Source organism: Ictidomys tridecemlineatus, chromosome 10 (genome assembly GCF_052094955.1).
Source record: "Ictidomys tridecemlineatus isolate mIctTri1 chromosome 10, mIctTri1.hap1, whole genome shotgun sequence".
Lineage (NCBI taxonomy): Eukaryota > Metazoa > Chordata > Mammalia > Rodentia > Sciuridae > Ictidomys > Ictidomys tridecemlineatus.
This window is the reverse complement of record NC_135486.1, coordinates 63,043,107-63,070,244: the sequence shown is the minus strand read 5'-3', so window position 1 is coordinate 63,070,244 and position 27,138 is coordinate 63,043,107. Positions and strand designations below refer to the sequence as shown.

Below are 27,138 nucleotides of genomic sequence, written 5' to 3'. Positions count from 1 at the left end.
TTCCCTTAGGAGGCCTGAGATCGGAATCAGAACCCTCATCAGCAATGGGTATACTCGGTTCCTGGATTCAGAGTGTTTCCAAGTCGCCTTCCCTCCAGGGGAGAGTCTGGCAGGGGGGCCACAGTGCGGTGCGGAGTCCCACGCTTTGCTCTCTCCATCTGGACCCTTTCGGTGGGAGCCCACCATTGGTTGGTTTCAGAACCGCTGGCTCCAAGGCCCACGGCGCCAGAACGTGAGGGACCCGAGGTCCCCCCACCCTCCTCCTCGCCCTCTCCGTCGCCGCCTCTGGCCATCGGGCCGCGTCCGCTGCGCTGGGTGGACGGGGCGGGGCCCTCCGCATCTCGGCGCGGCTCTCCTCCAGTCTCCCGGGTGGGAAGGTTGGGAGGCGGAGGCGAGGAGGGGCTGCAGAGGGGCGTCCAGTTACGTCTCCGCCTCCCCAGCCTCGGGCCTCAAAGCCGCTTACTGTGCGGGACGGCAGTTGGGGAACATGTTGGCGGCGAGCGGCGGGCGCGAGGCTGCGTGGACGTGGGCGCTGCTGCTGCAGCTGCTGCTGGCGGGGCCCGGGGGCTGCCTGAGCCGCCAGGAGCTCTTCCCCTTCGGTCCCGAACACGGCGACCTGGAGCTGGAGGACGGGGACGACCTCGTCTCCCCGGCCCTGGAGCTGAGCGGGGCGCTCCGCTTCTACGACAAGTCGGGCATCACCTCGGTCTACGTGAGTCCACAGGGCAGGAGGGCGCGGGGCTGCGCGGGGTCGGCAGGAAGACCGGGCGCGCCGGGGGCGCCGGCCGAGCCGGACGAACGTGGGCGTCGCAGGCGGGACTCGAGCCACGGGCCGCCGGGGCGCGGCGCTGGGTCTGCGTGCCGAGGGGTCTCGGGCCTGTCCCCGCCCGCCTGGGTCTCCAGCGTCGGGCGATGTCTCCCGCGTCGGGCGATGTCCCCCGAGGAGCACTCGAGTCTGGGCTGCACCGGGCACTGGGTCTGTCCCGTTCCGCGCGCGCCCTGCCCATACGCCGGGACTCCGGGAGTCAGGGCGGAGCTTCCTTCCCGCGACCGTGGGCTGCGTCTCCTCCCGGAGGTCGTCGGGCGTCTCGCCTTTGTCCCATGCCTGGCGTGGCAGGACCCGGCCGGGTGGGGCCAGGTGCGGACGCGGAGCCTGGGTAGGAGAGTGGCCAAGTTAGGGTCCAGCCTGCATGCGGGCACAGGGATTCCCAGGGGTGCCAGACGGGAAAAGAGAGGACCCGGCCCCGCGCCGGGACATTTAACCGACAGCCGCCTGCATCAGTGTGTGTGGACTGTGGCCGACTTGGCAGTGATTCTGCTCTCTACAGGGCGCCATTCAGTATCCAGAGGTCAGGGCTGGGAACGCAGGGCGCCTGGGTGAGCCAGTTTCCTGTGGCCGACATTGTCACCCCGGGGGGCCCACATGAGGAGCGAGGCCAGACGACCTTTAGCTCTCCAGATCCTTCCCTGCACTGGCGGGGCCTGGGGACGTTGTCAACTTGGTCAAGCCCTGTGGTGCCGCTGCCTCCCCAGCAGAGCACCATGTGGATTTCATAAAAGCAGCGTGCATTCCAGAAGTGGGGAACTACACAAACAGCGCCTGGAGCCTGTCCTGCTCGTGAAGCGGCTGGGCTCGGCCCGCCTGGACAGAGCGCGCTTGGGGCAACACCCTCGTGGGGCTGGTCAGTTGTGCCTGAAACGAGTGAGTCCTTAGTCCCTGACCCACGACGAAGGGCTCTCAGCCCTGCCGGTTGACTGCCCTGCCCCCCTGGGCAGTCTGCGGGTCTGTGGATCCCTTTGCAGCATAATGCTTTTGAATGTATGAAGTAAAATCCGCGAGATTATCCAAGAGATCTCACATGTAGAAATACAGATCAAAATATAAAAAAAATGTATGGAATGGTATTCTTACTTTTAACCATATTAAATAACAAGGTGGAACAGTGGATTCAAGGGTGGGCCATGCAGCTATTGAACCTTAAAGATCCTGAGGACTGTAAATACCTGCAGCAACTATAATTTGATATGGAAATGCCTGTGAATTTTGTTAGGGTCAGAATCACTAAGTGCTACTACTGCTGTGCTTAGTTACCTACATTCATGTTGAAGGAAATACTAAATATTGGTTAGTAGCTACAGAAAATAAACATGAAAATTTCTCATGTAAGAAAGCAGACTCAATGGAACCAGCTAGCAGTGGACTGATCCAGGGTAGCCTTGGTAGGGGTTTGGGATGATTTGCTCTGTTTCATCCACCTCTCATCTTCCACAGCTGTTCTTTCGAACACAGTAGCCACTACCCATATGTACTTTTCTAAATGAATGGCCATGAAATAATACGAAAGTTTTGGTCATACTAGCCACATGACAAGAGCCCAGCACCCTCATTGGCAAATGGCAACTATGTTGTACAATGACATTCTAGAGCATTTCTAGCATTGCTAAGAGTTTTGCTGGACAGTGCTGCCTCCCAGGGCCAGTTGAGACTCATCCTTCTTTCATGTCAAAGGCACAGGAGAGATAGTGGAAAGACCTCAGTGCCTTCTCAAATCTCTGCTTGGGCCATGCCTGTTGACATCTCATGGACTACAGCAAGTCAGGTGACTGTACCCAGGGTCAGTTGGGAAGCCAGTCACCCTATCCATGGTGGTAACCAGCAGGGAGACAGGGAGGGGGAAGAACTGAGGCCAAGTGATGTAATTTGCTGTGTGGAGAGTCATGGAAGGTGGCTGGAAGTTCCTGGTTGGAAGCTTGTAGCTCTTCTGTTTTGCATGTCTGTCTGGCAGTGATTTGCAAGATGGCCTAGACAGCAGGTAAGGGAGAGTTTGGAAGCAGAAACCAGTGTTGTAAGCTGCTGTTTTATCCTGGCCCATGGGCAAGAAGCCTGCAGAAGGGGGAAAGGGAAGGAGAGGGTGAGTCTGAGAGGTGATCTGTCAGGTCACCTAAGGGACATGAAGAAGGCAGACAGTGATGGGGTGGCTGGCTAGAAGGGCTGACTCAAGTGAGAAGTCATTAGCCCAAGTTTGAAGTGGCTTTGGAGACTAGAAAGGGGACCAGAACTTGGAGATGCCCTGGAGTTAGCAGACTCTCAAGCAAGCAGTTGGACTAGGGAGGAAGTGGAAGCCTGCAAACAGTGGTTTGCAAAGGGGAATAGGATAGGAAGAAAAACTGATTTTGGAGCCCTGGAAAATGATACCTGCTATTAATGATGTGCCAAGGCAGCTGTTCTCAGTGTGCCACTTGGAAGAAGGTCTGCCCAAAGTTATTCAGTGACTATGGTTGAATGGCAGAATCCAAAACAGAGTTTTCATCTCTAGGGTCCCTGGATGCTCTGAGACTTTTACAAGGAATTTATAAGTTTGAAACTCTTTTCCTAATCATGCTAAGGTGATACTTGCTTTTGATACTCTCATGGTCTCACACATGTAGAGTGGAGCTCACCAGAGGCTACATGATGCATGCATGATATCACCAAAGATCAAATGAGGAAGCAGATGTGAGACTCCAGCTGCCTTCCAATGAGCCAGACATCAGGCTAATTTTTAAAAAAGTAAAATGATAAGTCTTCTCGTCCTAGGTACTTTTGACTTCGAAAATGTAATTATTTTCATTTAAAATGTCATTTATCATGTCATGAGCTCATTACATAAATGTTACCAACATTTAAATATTTCTCAGCTTTAATTTCTCATAGAATAAATATTGATTGTAATAATTTATATAAAACAAATCTTTAGAACTCTTCAAACTACATTAGGAGTGTAAAGGGTCCTGAGACCGAGTATCTGCTGGAGTGCTGTTGGTCTGGTGGGATCCGGACATCATAAAGGTATATGATGTCCTCAAAGGCAGGAGGCGAGCATTGCTGGGCAGTGTCCCATGGGCAGGCAGGCACCATCTTGGTTTACCAATTTCCTCCTGTGGGTCATATGGGCTCCCTCTGTGAGGAAGCCTCATTCTCCCCATGGAATGACCTCTGAGCTTTGAATGGTAAGTCAGCACAATCTACCAATAAGACCAGCCATTCTCCAGATTTCATTTTGGGTCTCATCAGCTACCTCTTTGAGCCACTGGACGTTTCACTTGAGCTCTGCTGCCTTGGCCAATGAACCTTGAACTCCCTTGGAGAGAGTTTTTCAAAATCATAACAAGGTTGAACAGAGCAATGAAAACACGTTCTTCCTTTGATTGAATTTTTATCATGTCAGTTTATTTATGCTAGGCATCTCATGCTGATTTGAAACTTTCATTGGAGGTATAGATCAATAGAAGAATTTCTGGAACATAATTTTATTGCATATTAAGTTATTTGTCTTTGATTCATAAAAATTGAGAAATGAATTAATTGTTATTATTTAATGCATTCAGGTTTTTTTTTTTTTTTGTAGATAAAATCCTCATGCCATGGAAAAATATTCAAAGGATATCCTTGGTAGCAAAAAGATCATAGGCCTCTATCCTGACTCATCTCTGTGCCTCTGGTTTCCTTCCCCCTGCTTTCCTTTCTCTTCTCTCACAATCTCTCTTCTTTCTTTTTCTCAAACACACACACACACACACACACACACACACACACACACACACACTCTGTCCTCTAGATGTTTCAGGTGTAGTGAGGCCACATTTGCTGGCAGTCAGGAAGTTTATGGATTGACTGGCCAAACACAGGGCCACCACCTAGGGCTGAGCAGGCTGTTCACTGCACACAAAGGGTTCTGTCCCAGGACACAGTAGGGCTGAACTCCTGCCCACAACCTGTTCACCCAGCCCTGAGTCTCAGCCTGGAACTGGGGCCACTTGGAAGAAGAGACCCCTGCTTCTGGTCTGCCAGAAGTTGCTCAGTGACTATGGTTGAATGGCAGAATCCAAAACAGAGTTTTCATCTCTAGTAGAGGCGAAAATGCAGCTGATTAATTGAGGAGGCCAGCCATTGCCTGGGACAGACATCGGGGAGCTAAGCCCTGGGGGGTCCAAGGAGGTGCCTTGTAGACTGACCTCTCCCCACCAACTTCCAATTGAAAGAAAATCATTTCTTTTCTCAGCCTCTTGTCAACCTGGTGTTTTTACATATAAAATGAAGGTTATCCCCTAAGCATTTCATTTTGAATCTTGAATTCATTTTGATTGGTGACCCCCTGCCGTTTAACATTTTCAGGATGCTGGGTATCCTTATTGCTATTTTGTGAACCGTCATTCATTCAGTCCATAAATACTTAATTTGTCCCCTAGTATGCCAGGCATAGTGCGAAGATTTGGACAGAAATTGAAAGTAGACCATGTGTTTCTATCCTTCCAGAGCCTACAGGATCATGAGGACAGTGGACATTGAGCCAGTGGTGACACAGTGCCCATGTGCCACTGTGCCAGAAGAAGAAACTCAGGGTGCGATGTGCTGGCAGAAAGCCTGGGGAGAGAAGTTGTCCTCTGCAACATGGCAGGGACAAAAGGGTGACAGAGCTTAGCTTGGGTGTGGGAGGGCAGGTGGCAGGAGAGACCCTCACCTTATTCAGTCAGGGATTCAAAAAAGGACCATGCTTACGAGTTGCTGTTTTCCCCTTTTGATTATCTGTTTATTGAGAATCACTGCCTGTCATCCTTGGGCATTCCTGTTAGTGTGTTATTTAGTGTGTTATTTCATTTCTGTATTTCCTATAAGTCATTGAATCATATCTTGAAAATATTCAGTTAGATTTTTTCCTATAAAAACATGTATTATTTCATTTTGAAATTAATTTTGGAAGTAATAATACATCTAAGGTTTCAAAGAAGCAGTCTAGTAAAAACCGTGGAAAATGGATTTTCCTTCTCACTCACCTTAGAGACATTGTTCATGTTTTTAAAACCTCCTTGCAGAGAGATTCTCAAATGTATCTCTCTTCTCATTTAATACACTCATCTCTCTCTCTGATTTTTTTTAAAGAGAGAGTGAGAGAGAGAATTTTAATATTTATTTTTTAGTTCTCGGCGGACACAACATCTTTGTTTGTATGTGGTGCTGAGGATCGAACCCGGGCCACACGCATGCCAGGCGAGCGGCTACCACTTGAGCCACATCCCCAGCCCCCCCTCTCTGATTTTTAAACAGCAGCTTTATTGAGATATAAGGCACATACAATGGAACTCACCGTTAAGTATGGTGTAGTGACGTTTAGTACTTTTAGAGAGCTGTACAGCGATCACCACTATCCAGTTCTGAAGTAACATTTATTAGCCCCAAAGCAAACCCGGCATCCCGCAGCCACTTCCCATTTCGACCTCCTCCCGCTCCTGGCAGCCACTACTCTATTTTCTGTCTCTGGATTTGCCTGTTGTGGCTGTTTGATGAAAATGGAATGGTGATCTTTCACTCTGCAAGTCTTGGAGGTACACCTCTGTTGTAGCACTACCAGAACCCCATCACTGTCAGAACCCATCACTGTCAGACCCCAATCACTATCAGACCCACATCACTGTCAGAACCCCATCACTGTCAGACCCCAGTCACTGTCAGAACCCACCACTGTCAGAGCCCATCACTGTCAGAACCCCATCACTGTCAGAGCCCACCACTGTCAGAGCACATCACTGTCAGAGCCTCATCACTGTCAGAGTCTCGTCACTGTCAGAACCCATCACTGTCAGAGCCCATCACTGTCAGAGCCCATCACTATCAGAGCCCATCACTGTCAGAACTCCATTCTTTTGTGGCTAGATAACAATCCATTGTTTGGATAACCCACATTTTGTTTATCTTTTCTTAAGTTAATGGACATCCAGTTTCTTTCTCTGTTTTGACCATTTTAAGTATGAATAATCATGTGCAAGCTTTGTATGGATCCCTGCTTTAGGATCTTGAGCACATCCTTGGTGCAGAATTGCTGGGTCATTTCTAACTTTGCCTTACGTTCTGAGGAGCTGTCACACTGTTCTATGGTGACTGCACCGTCCCTCCTGTGTCTTGGGGTTCCACTTGCTCTGCATCCTGGCCAGCACTGTTGTTTCCATGCATCCGGAGTGATGTCTCATGATTTTGACTTGCATTTCCCCAGTGGGTCCTGAGACTGAGCATCTTTGCATGTGCTCGTTGGCCACTCGTACGTCATCTTTGGAGAAATAACTCTATGAGTCCTTTTAATTGAGTTTTAAATTTTTTAATTTAATTTTTAATTGTCTTTTTATTGATGAATATATTGTATTTTTTTAAACTAAAGTACTTCGTAAATGAAGCTGTGCCTGTCACATTGTGTAAGATCAGGGACTGCTGATGACTGGTTGTTGCTGTGTTTGTCGTGTTAAGATTAATAACAGGCACCAAGGAGATGACGGCCAGGGCGTGTCTGTCAACTATGTTCTGAAGCTTGTGAGCAGAGCCATGGTGGATGTTGGTCTCCAAGCTAGTCCCTGCCCCCAACCTTTCTTCCATGTTTTTTTTTTCTTTTGTTATTTGCTTGTTTGTTTCCATTGTTCTTTCTGCATTATTAGCTGGCACTTCTGAGGACAAGGCTTTTCCTTGTGATCTGTGGTTTGAGGTTATACTACAGTAGTAAGTACAGTAGAAAGACAGAAACAGAACACACTGAATCCTTAACTCTCTCCTAGAGTCTCTGATGTTCAAATGAAGGAATTAGGTATCAGGAGGCTCCTGTTGCCACAGTGCTGATTTCTCAGGAGAACCCTGTTCTCTCCAGAGATGGAGGAATTGGGCAAGGCCCCTTCCTCCCTCCCCACCCTCCGAGGTGACTTGGAGTACTCAAGGCCGTCATTATCTCTTCTCTGATAGGCACACCTGTAGTTAAAATGAAAAGACCTTGACCATTTCTAAGTGTGGGAATGTCATCTCTGTAGACATTTCCCTCAGAAGAGATAGGTAGGTAATTCTTCCCAAATCTCTCATTAGACATTAACTGGATTAAACAGAACTTGATGACTTTACCCCTGGTTGTCCCTCACCTTTATTTAGTAATCCTTTTGTTTCTATTTCTAATTCAAGACAGCCATTCTCCGGTTCTTTAGGGTTAATGGACTTGGGCTGCCTTCCTTCCTTTCTTCTTTTCTTTTTGATGGTGCTGGGGATTGAATTTGAGGCCTCAGGCATTCTAGGGACTTGCAGTACCACTCAGCTGTGCCAGCCCTCTTTTAATTTTGTTTTGACAGTGTCTTACTCAAGTTGCCCAGACTGGCCAGGAACTTGGGCTCCTCCTGCCTCAGCCTCCTGAGCAGCTGGGATACAGCTGGACTTGGAGTTTTGTTCTGTCACTACTAGCGTGTGGTCTTTAGGCAAGTGATAGAAACAGAAGCTCTTTTTTTTTTTTTTTTCCTCAGACTAAGAAGGAAGAAGAATATTGCCCACTTTACTAAATTTAGTGAGAAAACTGAGGTAAAAGTGCTTTGTAAACTGTCTGAATTGACAAGGCCCCAGGTCCATGTCTGGGCTCCAGGCCTTAGACTTGGTTGTATCCTGGACTTGTTTTCAAAGTTTTTCTTTCCTTAAGCCTGTTAGTTTTCCAATTTTTTTCTGGCTACTGAACCCTAGCCACGAAGCCACCTTGTCCATGGCTTCTGCCTCCATTTCCCCAAACAGAGCAGCTGTGTGTGACTAGAAAGACCCGGGTTATGGATCCCACTTGATGTGGGTCTGGATCCTGGTTTCATCGCTGGGCGGCTGTGTGAACCTTAGAATAAATTAGTCTCTCCATTTCCTTGTCTGTTTCACACACGTGAACGGAGGGATGACAGTGCTGAATTATTAAACTTTTAAGAATGCAAACAGTCACAACAAAGGACTGCAAACAGCATACACTCTCTAAATGTTTGTAGCTTTTCCATTCTTTATTCTATTTTTTAAATTTTTTTTTATTGGATGTTCAAAACATTACAAAGCTCTTGACATATCATATTTCATACATTAGATTCAAATGGGTTATGAACTCCCATTTTTACCCAAAATACTGATTGCAGAATCACATCGGTTACACATTCTCATTTTTACATAATGCCATATTAGTAACTGTTATATTCTGCTACCTTTCCTATCCTCTACTATCCCCCCTCCCCTCCCCTCCCATCTTCTCTCTCTACCCCATCTACTGTAATTCATTTCCCTCCTTGTTTATTATCCCATTCCCCTCACAACCTCTTATATATAATTTTGTATAACAATGAGGGTCTCCCTCCATTTCCATGCAATTTCCCTTTTCTCTCCCTTTCCCTCCCACCTCATGTCTCTGTTTAATGTTAATCTTTTCTTCCTGCTCTTCCTCCCTGCTCTGTTCTTAGTTGCTCTCATTATATTAAAGAAGACATGTTTGTAGCTTTTCCATTCTTTATTCTATTTTTTTTATTGGATGTTCAAAACATTACAAAGCTCTTGACATATCATTCTTTATTCTAAATAATTCTACCTTGAGTTCCCCTGCCTACCACCCAGGGAGTTGGCTTTCCCGGAAAATGTCTTTGTCTTCTCAGCACAGCTATTTGCATTTCTAAAGCCACCCTGTTTGTTTCTCATTTGTGTTACCTCAAGTATTCTCTAACCACACACCCTTTGGAGAAGGCCTTCCCCTCTTTTGCAGGCTGCTTTCTGCCCTGGGGACTGTATCTCGCTCGGCTCACGGAAACCAAAATGATGGCTGTTGTTTTCCTTCTAGACTGTGCACTTAGATATAGGAACTCTGGTACCATTTCAATTGACTGTCTGCATTTCGACTTTCCCCAGCATCTCCCACTGTCTTAAAGAGGAAAATGTCAGCAACTGCTTTTAATACAGAAGTGCTCTTCCACTTTCAGTTACTTGCTTCTTCTTGTCAGATGGGCTGAAACCATCACAGGTGGGCTTTTTCAGCTGTTAATCTCGAGGTGGGTGACATTTTTCCCCTTGCACTTTTGTGACATGATTGACACTTTCTGCCCTAGGGCAGCTGATGAAAAGCTATATTGTGTGTTGTGTGCCTTGGGGTGGGTGGGAAGAGGAAAGAGCTTTGGGTCCTGCCGGTGACACGCAGTGCACATATTTGCACTTTGCTAAGGGAACCTTTCCAGTGCGACTGGAGTTGGTAAGCAAGGCTTCAGGGCAGTATTTACAGTGGTCAACCTGCCAAAGGAGGTAGGTGTTTTCAACAAACAGTTTTTACTCTTTGATGTAAGTAACCAAGGATCTCACCTGGCCGGGATGTTTGTTACTTTAACACTATAACATAATTGCTGTCATGTTTAGCTCTCTCAGTAATTCCTGAAGGCTTCCTAGAGTGTGCTCACTCAGGGTGGGCTCCTGGTGCGATCCCCAGCAGGAAACACCCAGGTATCATTGAGTCAGAGATCCTTTTTTTTTTTTTTTTGGTACCAGGGATTGAACCCAGGAGTACCTAACTACTGAGCCACATCCACAGCCCTTTTTTATATTTTATTTTGAGACAGTCTTACTAAGTAGCCTCAGGGCCTCACGAAGTGGCTGAGGCTGTCTTTGAACCTGCAGTCTTCCTGCCTCACCCTCCCAAGCCACTGGGGTTATGGGCATGCATGCACTCTAAAGTGCTAAATGCAAAGTTGGAGTGTGGTACCTCTCACTGGGGAGGTCAGAAAAGCCTTCCAGAAGAAATGAGATGTTCTCTGGAGAAGCTAGGCCACCTAAAGACTTCCCCTGGCACCTGGATTTCTACTCCAGCCTCCTACTTACAGATGTTCACACCAAAACTGAAGTCTGGTTCCATAACGCTAATTGTTTCAGGCAGTGCAGATGGGTGAGCAGAGTACTGTGACTGCTGTGCACTCCCTTGCTTAATAACTGTTCCTTCTGGACCCGGGCACTGCTGGTGCCTGTAACATTTGGTTGACTTTAATTACTAGAGCTACATTTGCCAGCACCTTCTGCTCATTAACCAGCAGGCCCAAAGCCACTAACACTCCTGAACCCCGGGCTGGTGGGGTGCTGGGATGGAGGCGTGGGAGAGGCTGGGAGAGCCCAGGAAGGAATTCAAGGCCCTGACGGAGTCCCACTTACTTATTTTTGGCCTTTGTTGCTTGAGCTTTTGGTGTCATGCCCCCAAGACCAACGCCAAGAGCCAGTTCCTTGTTTTCTTTGGGGAGTTTTATGGTTTCAGATCCTACATTTGTCTCTAATCCACTTCACGTTAGTTTCTGTGAGCACTGTAAAGCAAGGCTCCAGTTTCATTTTTTTGCACAGATAACCAGTTTTCCTGGCACTGTTTACTGAAGAGATGCCCCATCCCTCTGTCTTCTTGGTGCTCTTGCCACGTGTCAGTTGACCACACCATGTGGGTTTCTTCCCCAGCTCTCCATGGGGGTGGTCTAGTTTCCTTGTCTGTTCGCCCTGCCGACTAACCTGGTGTGGTCATGGCTTCACGCCGTCCACCCTAGATGTATACAGTTTTTTTTTTTTTTTGTCAGTTAGATACCTCAATAAATCTGGAAAAGCAGAACAGAATCAAAGATGGTGCGCTACTGGCCCTCTGGTGACCATGCACGAGTGTTAGCTTGTCTGCTGAAACCACTGGTCCCTCTGTTAAACTCCAGATGATGATGTTCATTATCTTTTTAAAAACTAAACCTTGGGTGGGGAGGGGGACTGGGGGGCAGGAAAGATGGTGGAATGAGATGGACATCAGGACCTTAGGTACACATGAGACTGCCCATAGGGTTCGACGCCACATCGTGCACTACAGTTGTGTACAGTGAATCAAAATGCATTTTGCTGTCATAAGTACCTAATTAAAATAAAAAAAAATTTCTGTGGCAAATCTTCAATGTATTCAAAAATAGATGGATGCAAGGAACTCCTTTGTACCCATCACTCCGCTTTGACAGCTGTTAATATGTGACAAATCTTGTTTCATTTATAGCCCCAACTGTTCCTAATATTCCCTCTCTCGTCCCAAACTATTATTTTTAAGCAAATCTCAAACATTTTTTTCATTGTAAATATTTCAGAGTGTATCTCAAAAAAGATTCTCTTTAAAAACAAGGCAGAAAAATCAGGATCATGCCTAGAATTAATAATAATTTCTTAACATTATTCAATATCCACATAGTTTCATAAAATATTTTATTTTGCTTTTCAGTTGAATCAGGGTTTAAATCAGGGCCCAGATGAAGCCCACTGATTGCATTTCATGGGTATAATCTTTTCTTAGGATTTTAGCAATCAATAAGCTCCCCCATTTTCTCTACCTCTCTTTTCCTTGCAATTTTTTTAGGGGTGCTGTATACTGAATCCAGAGGCCCTCTACCCTTGAGCTAGACCCCTAGCCCCTTTCCTTTTATTTTTGAGACAGGGTCTTGCTAATTTGCTGAGGCTGGCCTTGAACTTACCATCCTCTTGCCTGAGCCTCCTGAGTTGCTGAGGTTACAGAAGTGTGCCATCGCACCTGGCTTCCTCAAAAATTATTTATTAAAGAAACTTGGCATATTTTTTCCAGCATCCCAACTTCTGGATTTTGCTGATCACATCCCTGTCATATCATTTAACATGTTCTTCTGTCTCCTGGTCTTCCTGTAAAGTGAGAGATTTGGTCACATTTGCATTATAGGTTCATGTTCGGGCACTCTCTGCTTTGGCAGCAAGGACTGCAGGTTCACAGAGTTCTGTGGTCCTTCGTGCTCCCTGATGAACTCTCTCTGTCTCTCTGCATGGTTTCTACAGCAGCCTGGGTGCACAGGTCCTATCCTGCCTCGAACCTCTCTGCCTGCATATTGGAGGAAGTCAGGAAGAAATGGAAACATGTATCAGATAGCAAGTAAACTCTGGAGCTGCAGTGGTGACCTGAATGGACAGTCTCCTACCCCAAAGAGCTGAACTCACAGTGCTAGAGCAGCCAGAGGCTGCAAATGGGTGGGAAGGAAACCCATAGGGGATGGAGACAGAAATCTGGGCGAGGGATTGGGGGAAGGGAGGAGGAAAGGCAAGTGATAGGAACCTGGAGGGCATAGAGGGGAGCTCTCTGAGGAGGTGCCAGTCAAGTGAAGGAAGGTACTGGTGGCAGCAGATAGTGGAGGTGAGAAAGGGGGAGGAGCAAAGGCCCACCCGGGGGTCCCTGGCATCAGCACTGGGGAATGTGTTGAGGGCTCTGGCTCTTGGGAGCTCCTCAGGGCTGTGTGGACCCCAAGGAGGTCTCACACCTAATGTACAGAAATGTTGTTCAAGGTTGCTGATGATGTATCTGGAGAGGTATATCTGAAAAGGAAGTTTATGGGAGAGAAGCTTAAGTCTAAGAATCTAAAAAATTTCTGGCTCTTCTGTGTATTACATTAATAATAAAGGCAATGAGTTGAATGCAAGGTCACATTGGTTGAAAGATAATTTTCAGTAATAATACTAATGAGGATTATGCCATCTTTCTCCAAAGCTTTTTCAGTTCTTCATGATACTTGCATTAAAACTTGGTTATTTCTAAGACATTCCTTAAGAAAAGAGAAACATTCCTGGACCCAGATTCCAAATAATAAAAGACACTGGGAGTGTTTTCAAAACTGTTGGGTTGATTTAAATTTCACTGAAAACAGCTTTAGACAACGGAGTGGTCTGTATGTGGCCTCTGTGTGGTCACTTCCCACCAGCAGCTGGTGGCTGCCAGCTCGTGGCGGTGGCTGGGAAGGCGAGCTGTTCCCACGCTCCCCTGTGCAGCCAGCTGGGATGTTTGTGCTGGGGGCTGTTGGACCCTGAGAGACTGGTGGCCAGAGGCGCCTTTGCTGACTCCCTTCTGCGGCCTGGCAGTATATTCTAGTGCTGGTGCCAGGTGGTGATGGAAAACACATCACCGAGAAGTTAACAACCTGTGGCATTTGAAGAGTGGGTCATGTCAAGTCCACTGCTGGCTCTCAGAGCACTTGTCTTTCTCCTGCCTGGCCCCAGATTGGCTCCCCGTCTTGAACCCTGATACCAGGTTCTTGGCAGTTCCAGGAGCTTGGTCTTAGGGTCCTCTCTTCTGTTGTCCCTAACCCTTCCCTGGTTATGAGGTGAGGAGTGATGAGAAGGCTCCTCTGTGGTAGAAGGAGGGGAACAAGCAGAACATTCTCAAGCCTCTGATGGACTCCCCAGCCACTGAACACTGCTCTTTCAGATTTGGGTGCTTCCAGTCTACAGCCTCTAGAAGAGCAAAATAGGGTCCATTTGCAAAATCTCTCCTATGTGTTTAGAGAATTTTAAAAAGGTATATATTCTCAAGAAAAGATGGCTGGAGTGGAGTTCCAGCCACCAAGAAGTGGGAGGTGTCTGGCCTTGCTGGCTAGCTGGCTTACAGAAGGCCCTGCCTCCACCTCACCTCACTGGTGCCCCTGGATTTTAGTGGCCCCTTCCCCATTTCCCAGAGGAGTGTGAGGTTTAGCTGAGTGGGAACAGTGGTGCCTTACAAGGTGACAATGATTTCAAGAAGGCTCTGCATGTGGCGATTAAGATGGCCAACTTTGGAGTCAGGTTCCCTGAATTAGAATCCAGTGTTGCCACCTATTACTTGGTGGCCTTGGACAAATTGATTAATGTACTGAATTTTCTTTACCAGAAAAATATGGATATTAGTAGTACCTGGTCTTCTGGGGTTTTTTGGAGGATTTGATGCTAATAAGATGCTTAGAGCATGGTGAACAGTCTAAACACGTTGGCTGTTCCTCTAACCCAATAACCTAGCGGCAGCAAGGAGTGATTGTCTTGGAATTGCAGGTCCTTGGAAACAGGCATTGGTCCCTTCTCGAATTGTACCCACAGCACTGCACATAGTCCTGATGAGGGATAGTTCCTCCATCTGTGGAGTAAATTAATTAAGGTCTGAATGCTTGGCAGTAAACAAAGCACTTTTATTCCCATGTTTTACTGGAGGTCAGGAGGATACATGGGGAAACTGGAGACTCTGAGTCTGAAAGGCTTGCCCACACTCCGGCAGCTGGCAGACGGCAGAGTCCATCCTTGGGATCTCAGCCCCGCTCCCTCACCAGCGCACCTTGCCTGGAGCAAGAAGGCTGGTTTTGTGATTCTCAGATTCCCTTGGGGTTTGTGTGGAGGAGTGTGGGTCCCCATTACAGTGTTCAGTGAGCAGGGCTCCCTCCGAGAAGCGGTCACCTCTGCATCCCCTTGAACCACGCTTGGTTTCCCACAGGTCACCACAAATGGCATCATTGCCACCAGTGAACCACCGGCCGAAGAGTCGCACCCTGGGCTCTTCCCACCCACCTTTGGCGCCATCGCTCCTTTCTTGGCGGACCTGGACACAACCAGTGGCCTGGGGAAGGTCTACTACCGGGAAGATCTGTCCCCCTCCATCCTACAGCTGGCGGCGGAGTGTGTCCAGAGGGGCTTCCCAGAGGTCCCCTTCCAGCCCAGCAGTGTGGTGGTGGTCACGTGGGAATCTGTGGCCCCCTACCAGGGGCCCCACGGGAACCCTGCCCAGGAAGGCAAGGTAAGCATTGCTGCAGACACGGTGCAGACAGCCTGGCCTTCTGCTTTGTGCCACCCTGATGTGTGAAATGTCTGCATTATTGATCAAGATAGGAAGTGCCAATTAAAATTTAACAGTCGTGTTACTGCAGGTCTGAAACTTCGGAGAGCTTCTCTGCAAGGCTATGCGAATGTGTGTTCTAAGCCAGGCATGGTGGCACACACGTGTAAATATGTAACTCAGGTGGCTGAGGTTTTGCAAGTTTGTTGCCAGCCTGGGCAACTTGGAGAGATTTGTCTCAAAAAATACAAAAGGGTGTAGGTGGGTGGTAAAGTGCCCTGGGCTCAACTCCCTGGTATAAAACAAAGTACTGGCAGCAAGATAGCCTAAAATTTATAAATAAGTACATAATGTATCCAGTGACAACTAAATATAAAGAATGCAAAAGAATGCAAATCCCGAGAGGACCGTTACTTAGCAAAAACAGTGCTGCTAAATGGCAGCCCCTGGTGTTCCTGATTCAGATGGCTGATGGTGGAAGGACACTTTCTAATTAAAGAGAGGAATTATGTACATGAAATGGTAGGTTATAGTGGCCTAGTACTCCTGAGGGACGGGGTGGGGGCAGGCTGTAGCAGGGGAGGCAGGAACCACATGTGCCCCTGAGTGTTCAGGACACAGGTCTTCATAAACCAGGTGGGCTCTCCTGGGTGCAATAGTCAGGAAAGGCTTGGAAACCCTGGACTTGCTCTTGAAGGAGAAAGAGTGTTTGAGTAGGTTAAGAAATGACCTACCGTGGCTTTTTGGGGCAGATCTCAACTTGTCCTATGAAAGGTTCCATACCATAACTTGGTAGAGAGGAACTCGGAAAGATCCAAAATCACACTAAAGGAGAGGTGTTGCAGACTGATGGTTCCCAAAGTGTGTGCCATGGAACACCAGCCCTACAAGACAGGCCTTGGGGTAAAGGCCTCCCCTGGCCACTTTAGTTTGGGAAATTCGAAAGTTATAGCTCCCTCTTGGTGATTCACTCTGAAGAGTCCTGTAGTGAAGAAACTTGCTTAATTGGGTTTAACTGAGCATTCTTCAAACCTTTTGGCCATATCTTCCCCCTACCCCTACCCCCAAATAAGGCACATCACATGAGGTATGACCTGCATTGCCAGCTGTTACCTATCAGAGTACCATTCTTGGAGAAGCTCCCAACCCCTTGCACAGAGCCTTTGCACGCCCTTCCCAGCACTGTACCAAGTTACCTGCAATTCCCTGTCATGCCCCTCCCTCTTTGTACAGTGCTTTGCATGTGCTGTCCTTTCTACCAGGGGCATCCTCTCCCTGACCCCTACAGGTGGCACACTGCTCCTACTGGTTTGTTCAGGCCTTTCTGTGAGGCTGTGACCAGCTGTGGCCTCCTCCCCTCCCTCTTCCTCCTTTGGCTCCCACAGTGCTTTGCACCTATCACTGCTGGGGAATCTGTTCCCAAGTTTTGCAAGGCTTTGTTCACATGTCAGCTTCTCTGCCTAGACTGTACATGAAGTGCAGGGCCACGTGTTATTTCCTTCATGTGTGCCGAGCTCAGGGCAGTGTGTGGCCTGTGGAAAGGTGTTAATGTGTAAGAACATGTTTTAGCTCGTTTGAGCTCCATGGTACTGATGCAAATGCTGAGGTTTAGAGAACTTCAGTATCATGCCCATGACCTCAAGACCAATAAGGAGTACAGCAAAGATTTGGATCGAGGTCTACTTTCTCCCCAAACTCATATTTTTACTACCACATGATGACTAGGCTTATTAAATATTTGCTAGCTGATAGATGTGATTGGATATGTTTAATGGCTTTGGAAACAAAAGTCACTCTATTCTGTGGGTAGAGATTTGCCAAATTGCCATCGTATTGAGGTTCCATCTGTATAATTTTTGGTCAATAAGGTAAGAGTTATATAAAATATATTCATTAATTAATTGGGAAATGTCATGTGTACATAGCTCTGGAGATATTTCAGTGGAGCCATGATGAGAGAGAAGGTGAGAATAAGAAGGTGAGAACTCTCTCTATAGTGCTCTGTTCAGAGCCGAGAGAGCTGCACATCTGGAGATCTGTAGGTATGTTGCCGCTGGGTAGCTGAATTTTAACTCATCTCCACAGAGAAACACGTTCCAGGCTGTCCTGGCCTCCTCTGACTCCAGCTCCTATGCCATTTTCCTTTATCCGGAAGACGGTCTGCAGTTCTCCACCACATTCTCCAAGAAGGATGAGAACCAAGTGCCTGCTATGGTTGTGTTCAGTCAAGGTTTAGTGGGATTCCTGTGGACGAGTGACGGAGCTTACAACGTGTTTGCTAATGACCGAGAGTCGATTGAAAACTTGGCCAAGTACGTTTTCTTTGCTCCTCAGTGGATTCCTTCCTAATAATATTATTATTTTACCAAGGGAAATGCAATGAGCATTACAGATCATTCCCCAAACATGTTTCTGCAGATTTAAATTTTATATGTAGTTTTTCATATTATGAAATAACGATTTTTCTAAAGAGCTTAAGGGAACATTCCCAGAACCAACAGATATGCTATTTTTTAGAAGTCGCCCTTGTTGAGAACAGTTTCCACCATGTCCTGTAGAAGTTAGGAATAAGGGTCATTCACACCTGTCCTCTGCCAGGAACTGAAGGCTGATGAAATCTGAACCCCTCCCTCCCCATGATGGAGAGACACTCCTACAACATTGACTATGCTCAGGGCTCTCAGACCATGGCAGTGTTGACCAGAGAAATTTTTAATTTCTATAAATTAAAAATCTTTCCTCTCTCATTACTCTTTAAAAAACAAAGACTAAGTCCAGCCCCTCCTGATTTCATATTTTTCAACCTAGCCTAAAACCCTCTGTGCTTTACTCTGTGGGCTCCTGGTAGATGCTAACAGCATGTTTTATGATGGTAGGAGGAGCCCAGGTTCTTAGTGCTTGCCTGTTTCTGTGGTATAAATATTCCCTCTGGGGTCAAGTTCAGGCTATTAATGCCATGTAACTCAGTGCAGAACTGAGAAAAGATGCACCCTATGTACACTCTCACCATAAAGATACCATGGACTCTAACCCAAGAATATCAAATGTCAAATAAACAGGACATGATGAGTTTTGAGTATTTCTTGCCTTTTAGAACATATACTTTATTTAATTGAAAATTTATATTATTTCATTTTTTTTCAATGGCTGTGTTTAATAACTGGCATGGAAAATTTCTAAAAATTCAATAGTTTTCCATCATATAATGTCATCATTTTATGTAATTTTCTGATAGGACATCTCTGAATCGTAGATATGAAAGAATAGTAAAGATGGTGGATTGAGAAGTAGGACTTAGGGTTATTCAGCTGCCCTGGATAAAATACCTTTGGATCTAGCATCTCATTGGCTTTTTACTACACCCTTTGAACACAAAATGGTAAACTGAGACCTGTACAGAATCCCATAGCTAGGCAAGTTGGGTTTTTAATAAACCAAATCTGTACTGTTTTCACTCACAGGGTGTCTGATACCAAATGTATGTCTGTTTGTTTTTTCCCTCTCACACCAACAAATTCTCCAGTGCTCTGGATGCAGACTCTGCATCCTTAATTTCTATTTCAACTCTGGCACTAACTTCCTACAGTTAAGGCCGGCCCCACAGGTGCAGGGCCCAGTCCCACATACTACCCCACTTCAGAAGCCAGGCACCAGCCTTGCAGCTCCACCTGCATCTCTCACCTCCCAGCAAGGACTCGGGGCCTCCTGACTCTGTCCTCAGGTTCAGTATTCAATGGAAGAGTTCACAGAGCCCAGAAAATTGCTTTTCCCACTATTATCAGTCTGTTATAAAGGACCCGCTGTAGGGACAACCAATTGAAGAGGACACAGGGCATGGTAGGGGAAGGGTGCTGAGCTCCCAGGCCCTCCCCACCACCTCACCTCCTAGCACCGCCAGGTGTTCACCAACTCAGTTCTCCAAGCCCTCAAATGTAGGGTTTCATGGAGGTTTTGTTTTAGGGTTATTGGTTATTGACTGAATCCCAGCTGGTCCCTACAACCTGGAGGTGGAGGTGGAGGTGGGGTGGGGTGGGCTGGGGCTGAGATGGGACAGAACCTTCCCACTCTCTCATTTTGGCTTGGTCTTTAGGCCACCATCCCCTAATCTGAGGCTATCTGTGAGCCCTCCAGCCACCAGTCAACTCACTAACTTACAAAGGACACTTCTTTTCTATCATTTTGGAAATTCTAAGTGTGTTCAGAACTCTTGTGTCAGGAACCAGGGACAGAGACCAATTGTATGTTCTCTGTTACATCACACCATGCCATGGAGAGCGAGTAGTGGAGAAAACAAATGACCACAGACACCTTAGCATGAAAGGTAGGGTAGATAACAAGTGGTCAGTACAGCAGGCAGCTTGTGAATCCTGCTGAAGTCTTTGGACTATCTGGGGATGGTGGAGGCTGAGCCCTTGCTAGTGTTGTGCCCACTGGGCTATAGCCTCCCCAGATTGCCCTGGACCGCCTGGGCTCTAGAATAACCAGACACAATGGCTGTTGCCCTCCCACTCCATCCAGGCCCTGCTGGTGGGTGAGGGAGATGGGTTTCAGATTGAAAGGATTCCCCAGGGTTTCTCCCCTGCTGGCCAGTTTTCAAGAAGCCTTCCTTGTCCCCTAGGAGTAGCAACTCTGGGCACCAAGGTGTGTGGGTGTTTGAGATCGGGAGTCCGGCCACAGCCAATGGCGTGGTACCTGCAGATGTGAACCTCGGACCAGATGATGGAGCACAGTATGAGGAGGAGGATGAAGATTACGACCTGGTGACTCTTCCTCTGGGCCTGGAGGATGTGGGCACCACATCCTTCCCCTACAAGACTTCAAGGAGGGGAGACACTGAAACATACAATGTCCCCAGTGCCCTCTCCCCCCATCATGGGGCTACTGAGAGACCCCCAGGACCCTCCACAGAGAGGACTAGGTCCTTCCAACTGCCAGTGGAGAAGTTTCCCCAGCAGCACCCTCAGGTCATCGATGTGGATGAAGTGGAGGAAACAGGAGTTGGTAAGATCCCTAAAGACCAGCCAAGTTGCACTTGGACCCTTGGGTTTCCAGAGGGGAGTTCTGCTGGGGGTGTGGGTCACATGCTTTGTGTGGGGGCTTGTAAGAGTGGGTGCTTGGGGAAGAGGGGTTGAACTCGGTGCTGAGAGCATGGGGGTGTAGCCCTGGTGCCTTTGAAGAGCCCAGTGATCTCTCCTGGATTAAGACTATGGTTCTAGAGACAGGGGGTGCCGGGTGTCCTCTTTCAAGATTCCTTATATTCCATTCTGTTTTAAAGAGAAACATGCTTTGGAGTTATTTTAAAAGTCAGAATTTCTTATTTGTGACTTCTGAGATCAGAAATATATTCACCCACCTGAAAAAACATTGTAAAAGTTCTTTTGGCTATTTATGTGGCTTATCTTTGACATGTATTTCCTCTTGGTTTTTTGGAATTAGAATGGCTGATCATTTTTCCTCCCAGGACCTCTCAGTCTCAGAGTTGATTTGTGAAGATTAAAAAATACAAAATAAGAAGATGCCCTTTAAAAAATAGTTTCACAGGGCTGGGGTTGTGGCTCATCAGTAGAGCGCTCGCCTAGCACGTGCGAGGCCCTGGGTTCGATCCTCAGCGCCACATAAAAATAAATAAATAAAACAAAAGTATTTTAAAAATAGTTTTACAGTTTAATATCTGTTAGTCAACTATATTGGTTTTTTTCTATATTTTGAGGAAAAAATAGTTTGAGCATGATTTAATTTGTCTAATAAGAGATATTCAAACTAAACTGTGTTTTTTACTCTTGAGATTGCTATATAATCCATTGAGACTTATGGGTGGGATGGTTTAAGCCTTTGAACCTATTTTTTATGATTCTTTACTGTTTCTACTAAGACATTATCACGAGGTCCCAGGAGAGTCTAGTTCACTCCACACTCTTCATTTTTTAAAAAAATTTCTCCTTATTTGTTTTGATGTATGTCATAGCGATAGTCAGAAATGTTAGTTCTTATTAAGCACCCCAAACAGACAGGATGGGGTGCTTACCTGGAAATGTGATCACTCACTTCTGAGGCACAAAAATGAAGGAGTTTAATTTGGCAGCAAGACAAGGACATGGGCTTCTGTCTCAGGGTTCCCCATACACAGGGCACTGGGATTCCTCAGGTGAGCCCCACATCTCTCAGGCTGTGGCAGTCTGTCATGGGTCCAGTTTGATCCCCCCAAGAATCAATTATTCTTATTTGCAGTTGTTGAGCTTGAAGACTCATCCTATTTCCACCCTTTCCAGGTATCTCTGAAATTCTCATTTGTGAAGCCGTTGCATTTAAAGAAGACCCTACCTAGACCCAACAACTTAAAACAGTGTGTTACTTGATATTGGAAAAAGCCTAGCTTTGAACTCAAAATGTGTCTGTAACAGATGTTTTTCCCTCCCTCTATCCCAGTTATTCTGTTGTGTTTATTAGAAAGGTCAGCCTTCTGTGGCCAGTGGTGCATTCCTGGTGTTGTTTGCATAGTCACCCTCAGGTCACAGTGGACCCCCTGAGAGTTGGCCACAGCTGGGGCTTATGCAATCAGTGTCCCCTCCTTGAGTCAGGGCCCAAGTGCTTCTTGCTGTGAATACTATCCTTACACACACCGGAAATTCCCTTCCCAGCTTGCAGGACCAGTGGAATCTACCTGGGGTTAAACTTTACTTTGATCTTCACTGGTAACAGTCAATTATAAATGAGATCATTACTCCCTCTAAAAGTTCACTCCTCTTGTGCTTTTGAACTCATTCCAAATTAATTTGCTATGGATCATTAAATTTAATGAGCTAGTTCATGATTCTAATAAGGTGAACTTGGGAGGTGGGAATTTGAACTAGGAGAGATTCTTTTTGATACTTGGGTCAAAGACTTTTTTTAGACCAACTGTAACTGAGGGATTATTTCTGATCAGCTTTTGAGTATCAGAGCTTTGGAATTGTTCCCTGGGAGAAAGGAGGAGATTTACATAAATATGTAGTAAATACATGTATTTAATGGTTGTTAAAATGGCAAATTTTATGTTGTATATATTTTGCCACAAGAAAAAAGAAAAAACAAAAAGATATATTTTAAAGTTCCCCCAAATGTGAAGCTGATCCCTCTGGCCAAATCAGACATCACGTTTGTTGGACCCTGGATGGCAGAGCTTCAGTGACACCAGGAACCCTGGGTTATAAGTGGTTCTAGTAGTTCAGGCTTGTGGGGTCTCAGCTGTTTTAGACCCGTTATGCGCAGCGGAGCCCCATCACCTCGATAGCTGCGCACAGTGGGTTGGGGTCTTCCATGGTGAGCTGGGTCTTCAACGCTCAGACAGGTAGGGCCCCCGCAGAGCTTGGGGGCACCCGGGGAGACGCCTCCAGGCCCAGGCGCAGCGCAGCGCTGACCCATGTGCCCTTCTTTCTGGAAACAGTGTTCAGCTACAACACGGACTCCCGGCAGACGTGTGCCAACAGCAGGCACCAGTGCTCAGTGCACGCCGAGTGCAGGGACCACACCACGGGCTTCTGCTGCCGCTGCGTGGCGGGCTACACCGGCAACGGCAGGCAGTGTGTTGCGGAAGGTAACTGGTTCTTACTGCTCAGCTTGGGGGAGGGGGAGGAGTGGGGTTTTGCTTCTGTGTGTCTATAGTGCGGCATGTCCCCGTGGCAGGAGCCGGGAGGTTTACTGGTGTGCCACCGCTCTCCCCCGTTCCTTCTCCTACTCTACCCTGCCTTCCTCTGGACATGCTTATTGTTCTAACATGGAGAAGTTCCTTTCTTTCCTGTGCTACTTCTGCATCTTGGGAGTGACCATCTCTGGGAGCATCCAGTGTCCCTCTTCATGGCAGCCTCAGTGCTGAAGTGTCACAGCCTGGACCAGGTGTTGTCCAGGCCCCTCACCAGCCGCAGTCTCTGCCAGCCTTCTCCATGTTCTAGTCCTTGGAGTCTCTACCTGGTGCTGCTCACAGACCTGTCTTAATGGTAGTGGCCCCGGACTGGATCCAGGGATGCTGGCTTAGCCCATGGCTTGCAGTGGGTCAGGTTTATCCTAGGGGTCCTCCCTGTGTTTCTCTTACCTTGTGCCCTGAAATCATAGGGCTGTGGTGGAGCTCAGGGGTACACTCTGTTAATCCCAGAGGGCCAGACCACTGTGGGACCAGCTCCAAAGAGGACTCTAGGATGGGCTGTGGGCCCTGAAGTCCTTCTCAGAACTCGTCCTGATGCTCCCAGATGGTCAGAAGAATCTTCTCTGTGCAAATCCAGTTCACTCAGAGTGAGGCCAGAATTAATACAAAACCCCACTACACTAAGCCTTTGTCCCTTCATCTGCCACTAAATTGCTTCACTTCTCATGGGTCACTTTCCTTGTATGCTTAATGAGAACTTCAATTGCTTTGTAAAATCCTACTAAATGAATCCCAGTTGTAGAAATGTGTTCTGCTTTTCAGATTCTTTGCCATAGCTGTTGTTAAGTCAGGTCATTTTAATTTGCCAAAAGCAAAACATTGTTTCCTTCTGGGTCTTAATTAAAGTTTTTTTTTATTTCTATTTTTTAAAAATACTACCTTCAGCCATGGAAGAAAATTCAGTATACTTTTCATGTTAATTTTGGGGGTTGTTTTTAACTTCTTTAGAGTGTTTTCTATTTTCTTCCAAATCTCGTCACCCCAGGGATTGTGTGCCTTTGCCTCTTTGTTTCAGGCTTGGCTTTTATACCTCCCCACCCTGGAGAAGCTTCCAAAATCCACAATGAGAGCTTAATTCTTAAAGAGCAACCTCATTCGCCTCCCTTCCCCACCACCCCCACCAAAGAGCAGTTTGTTTGACAGCAAGCTCAGAGATCACAAACTGTTCAGCCACAAATTTTGATGTTATATACACACTCCATAATAGTTTTGTGGTTTAAATATTTGTTGCATTCTTGCTACTTTTTTTTTTTTTTTCCTAGCTCAAAGTTTGATGGAAAGTTTCTGTTAGTTCTGTCCACTTGGCTTTCCGGCCTGTTTTTGGAATTGTTCTGGGACGCATTTTTTCGCTATTAGCCTGCTGGATTCATAGCATTCTCCAGTGTAATCGAACAATGTGTGCAGAATTGCTTGTGAGTGACCCTGTTTAGTAATCTTGGCATGTCCAATCAACAAAAGGTCACCAGAACATAGGGCACTCCCAAGGTATGAGCCCATCTGTGTAGGATTATTCCACAACGTTTACTGAGAATTTACTATGTGAAGAAAACTGCCAAGAACAAGTGAGGGGGATGGGTGAGTCATGTTCCTGGTGATTCAAATCCAAACAAGATACACGCTCAGTAGCTGATAGAATTTAATTCACCATCACATCTAGGCAACCAAGGTGACTTTCATTTTATCTTCTATTTACCTCTTCCTTCGGCTTTTGTTTTTTTGAGATACAGCTCACATACCTTATTAAGATAGACAATTAGATGGGTTTAGTAGATTTACAAGGTTGTGCAACTGTGGCCTCTGTCTAATCTTAGGACATTTTCATCACTGTCACTCTCAGCAGTCACTCTTGATTCCCCACAGTTTCCAGCTGTGTCCGCCACCAGCCTGCTTTCTGTTCCTGTGAGTTTTTCCTGTTCTGGACATTTCATATCAATGGAGTCATGTGATTGTGGCCTGTTGTGTCTGGCTTCTTTCACTCAACACCGTGTTTTCAAGGTTTATCCACGTTAAAGTCCACATGAGCATTTCATTCCTTTTTCTCACCAAATACTACCTGTGGATGGATAGTCGAATTTTGTTTATCCATTCATCGGGTGATGGGACTTTGGGTTGTTTCCCTTTATAGCTGGGATGAGGAAAGCTACTAAGAACATCTGTGTACAGACTTTCCTGTGGGCATTATGTGTTCTGTTCTCTTGGGTATATACTGGGGAATTGGAATTGTTGGGTCATATGGTAGCCTTCAGTTTTCTTATCTAAATACAATAAGAGCAATTTAATGTCTTTCTTCTTATTATTTTCCTTATTCAACAATACATACAAGTTATAAATATTCAGACATGTAATGCAGAAAATGATTCACCATACTGTTCCAGCTTAGCTTCTGTTAGCAGTTTTCCCCTAGCTGTAGACTAACACTTATGAAGGTAATTTCTAAAGCCAATGATATTTTACATGTACTGGGTCAGGTATCAATAACATCGTTTCCAGTTGCCTAAAAGGAACTTCTCTCTGCCCCAGTCTACCAAGTGGCTGTGTTTCAGAGGGTCTGTCTGGGGTCTGTGACGTCCACTCTGCCCACATCTCTTCTGGATTGTGCTGTGTGAAGCTGCAGGACTCATGTGTCCACCCTAAGCTTGGGAAATAAGACATAATTGAGCCCATGGGCTTGTTAAGGTGTTTTGTGGATCAGTTGCCACATGCCCTAGATTCCTAGGGCCATTCAGTTTAGTTTCAGTGCTGTCCTGGAGAATGAGTAATTCTGCTCTTTTACTCTCAAAAGATCTTTTATATGATCTAAGGTGCTGTTGTGCTGGCTAGCGTGTCTGTGATATTGCTCTTCTCCTGGAATTACTTGCCCCTGAAGTTCCAGATCATGCAGTGGCTCCCAGTGGAGTTATCTTTCACTCTGTCCACTGTCAGTGACCTGAAAGAGAGGCAGCCACATTGGAATTTCTAAGACTCCCCATGCACGGTCATGGCTGTGGTTGCTTATGTTTTCCCAGTGCTTTCTTCACGAATAGGTGCAGGCTCTGTGGACATGCTCCTTTGGAAGGCTGGCTGGAAAGCCTTCTCCACCTCCTCCTTCTGTTTCTGGCTCAGGCTCCCCGCAGCGTGTCAATGGCAAGGTGAAGGGAAGGATCTTTGTGGGGAGCAGCCAGGTCCCTGTTGTCTTCGAGAACACTGACCTCCACTCCTACGTGGTGATGAACCATGGACGCTCCTACACGGCCATCAGCACCATTCCTGAGACCATCGGCTATTCTCTGCTTCCTCTGGCGCCCATTGGAGGCATCATTGGATGGATGTTTGCAGTGGAGCAGGACGGATTCAAGAATGGGTTCAGCATCACTGGTAATTTACATCTGTCGTTAAGATCAGTCAGAGTTTAACGTGGGGCCTGGGAAGGCCTGAGGATGAGTGGAGAGGGCACCCTGAGCCTGCAGGCAGCTTTTGATAAGCATTTTGTCTGTAGAAGGGTACACTCTAGTTCTGCCCTGGAAATACAACGATGAGGTCAGATTAACACGTAGTACTCATTAACTGAGACTGCCTAGAATTGTTTTGAACAGGGAGCAATTTCTTGGTGGCTATTCAGAATAGAAATCTCTGCAGAGCAAGTGATGTCAGCTCACGTATCCCCACAGCCAGAAGGGCGGTGCTGGGGCTTTCCTCCTCCTGCTTATCAAGCCTGCCTCCAAATTCCAAAGCAATCTGGGCTGACTGGACATTCCCTCAGTATCTTGTCAGAGAATAGGAACCTGCCATTGTCCAGCTGGTGAATTAAGCCTGATAACCATCACCCTCAGGACTCTTAGGAAGCCATGGAGGCTCTTGGAGCCTGTGCCCTGTTGAGGAAAGTGCAGGCCTTCATGGATATGTGGGCAGATAACGGGGGACATTCCCTTGGTGTGGTGGGAGCCCCCGCTTTTGCTGTGCCAAGGGCAGTCCCACTTTGGTGTGGTGGGAGCCCCTCCTTTGCTGTGCCAGGGCCCATTCCTGGTCACAGCTGGGTGGAGGAGCCTCATCCTTCATCTCTGG

General features: G+C 46.8%; 1 protein-coding gene across 1 annotated transcript in view; it reads left to right on the top strand.

The window, feature by feature from the left end:
- The first annotated feature begins 333 nt into the window (after positions 1-333).
- The window catches only part of Nid1 (nidogen 1), a 69,980-nt gene continuing 43,175 nt past the window's right edge, over positions 334-27,138 (top strand). The window contains exons 1-6 of the mRNA XM_005320355.5: positions 334-712; positions 15,081-15,380; positions 17,505-17,731; positions 20,038-20,420; positions 22,843-22,992; positions 26,200-26,451. Coding sequence (XP_005320412.2) covers positions 488-712; positions 15,081-15,380; positions 17,505-17,731; positions 20,038-20,420; positions 22,843-22,992; positions 26,200-26,451 — 1,537 coding nt within the window. The 5' untranslated portion in view covers positions 334-487. The remainder of the gene's footprint in view (positions 713-15,080; positions 15,381-17,504; positions 17,732-20,037; positions 20,421-22,842; positions 22,993-26,199; positions 26,452-27,138) is intronic.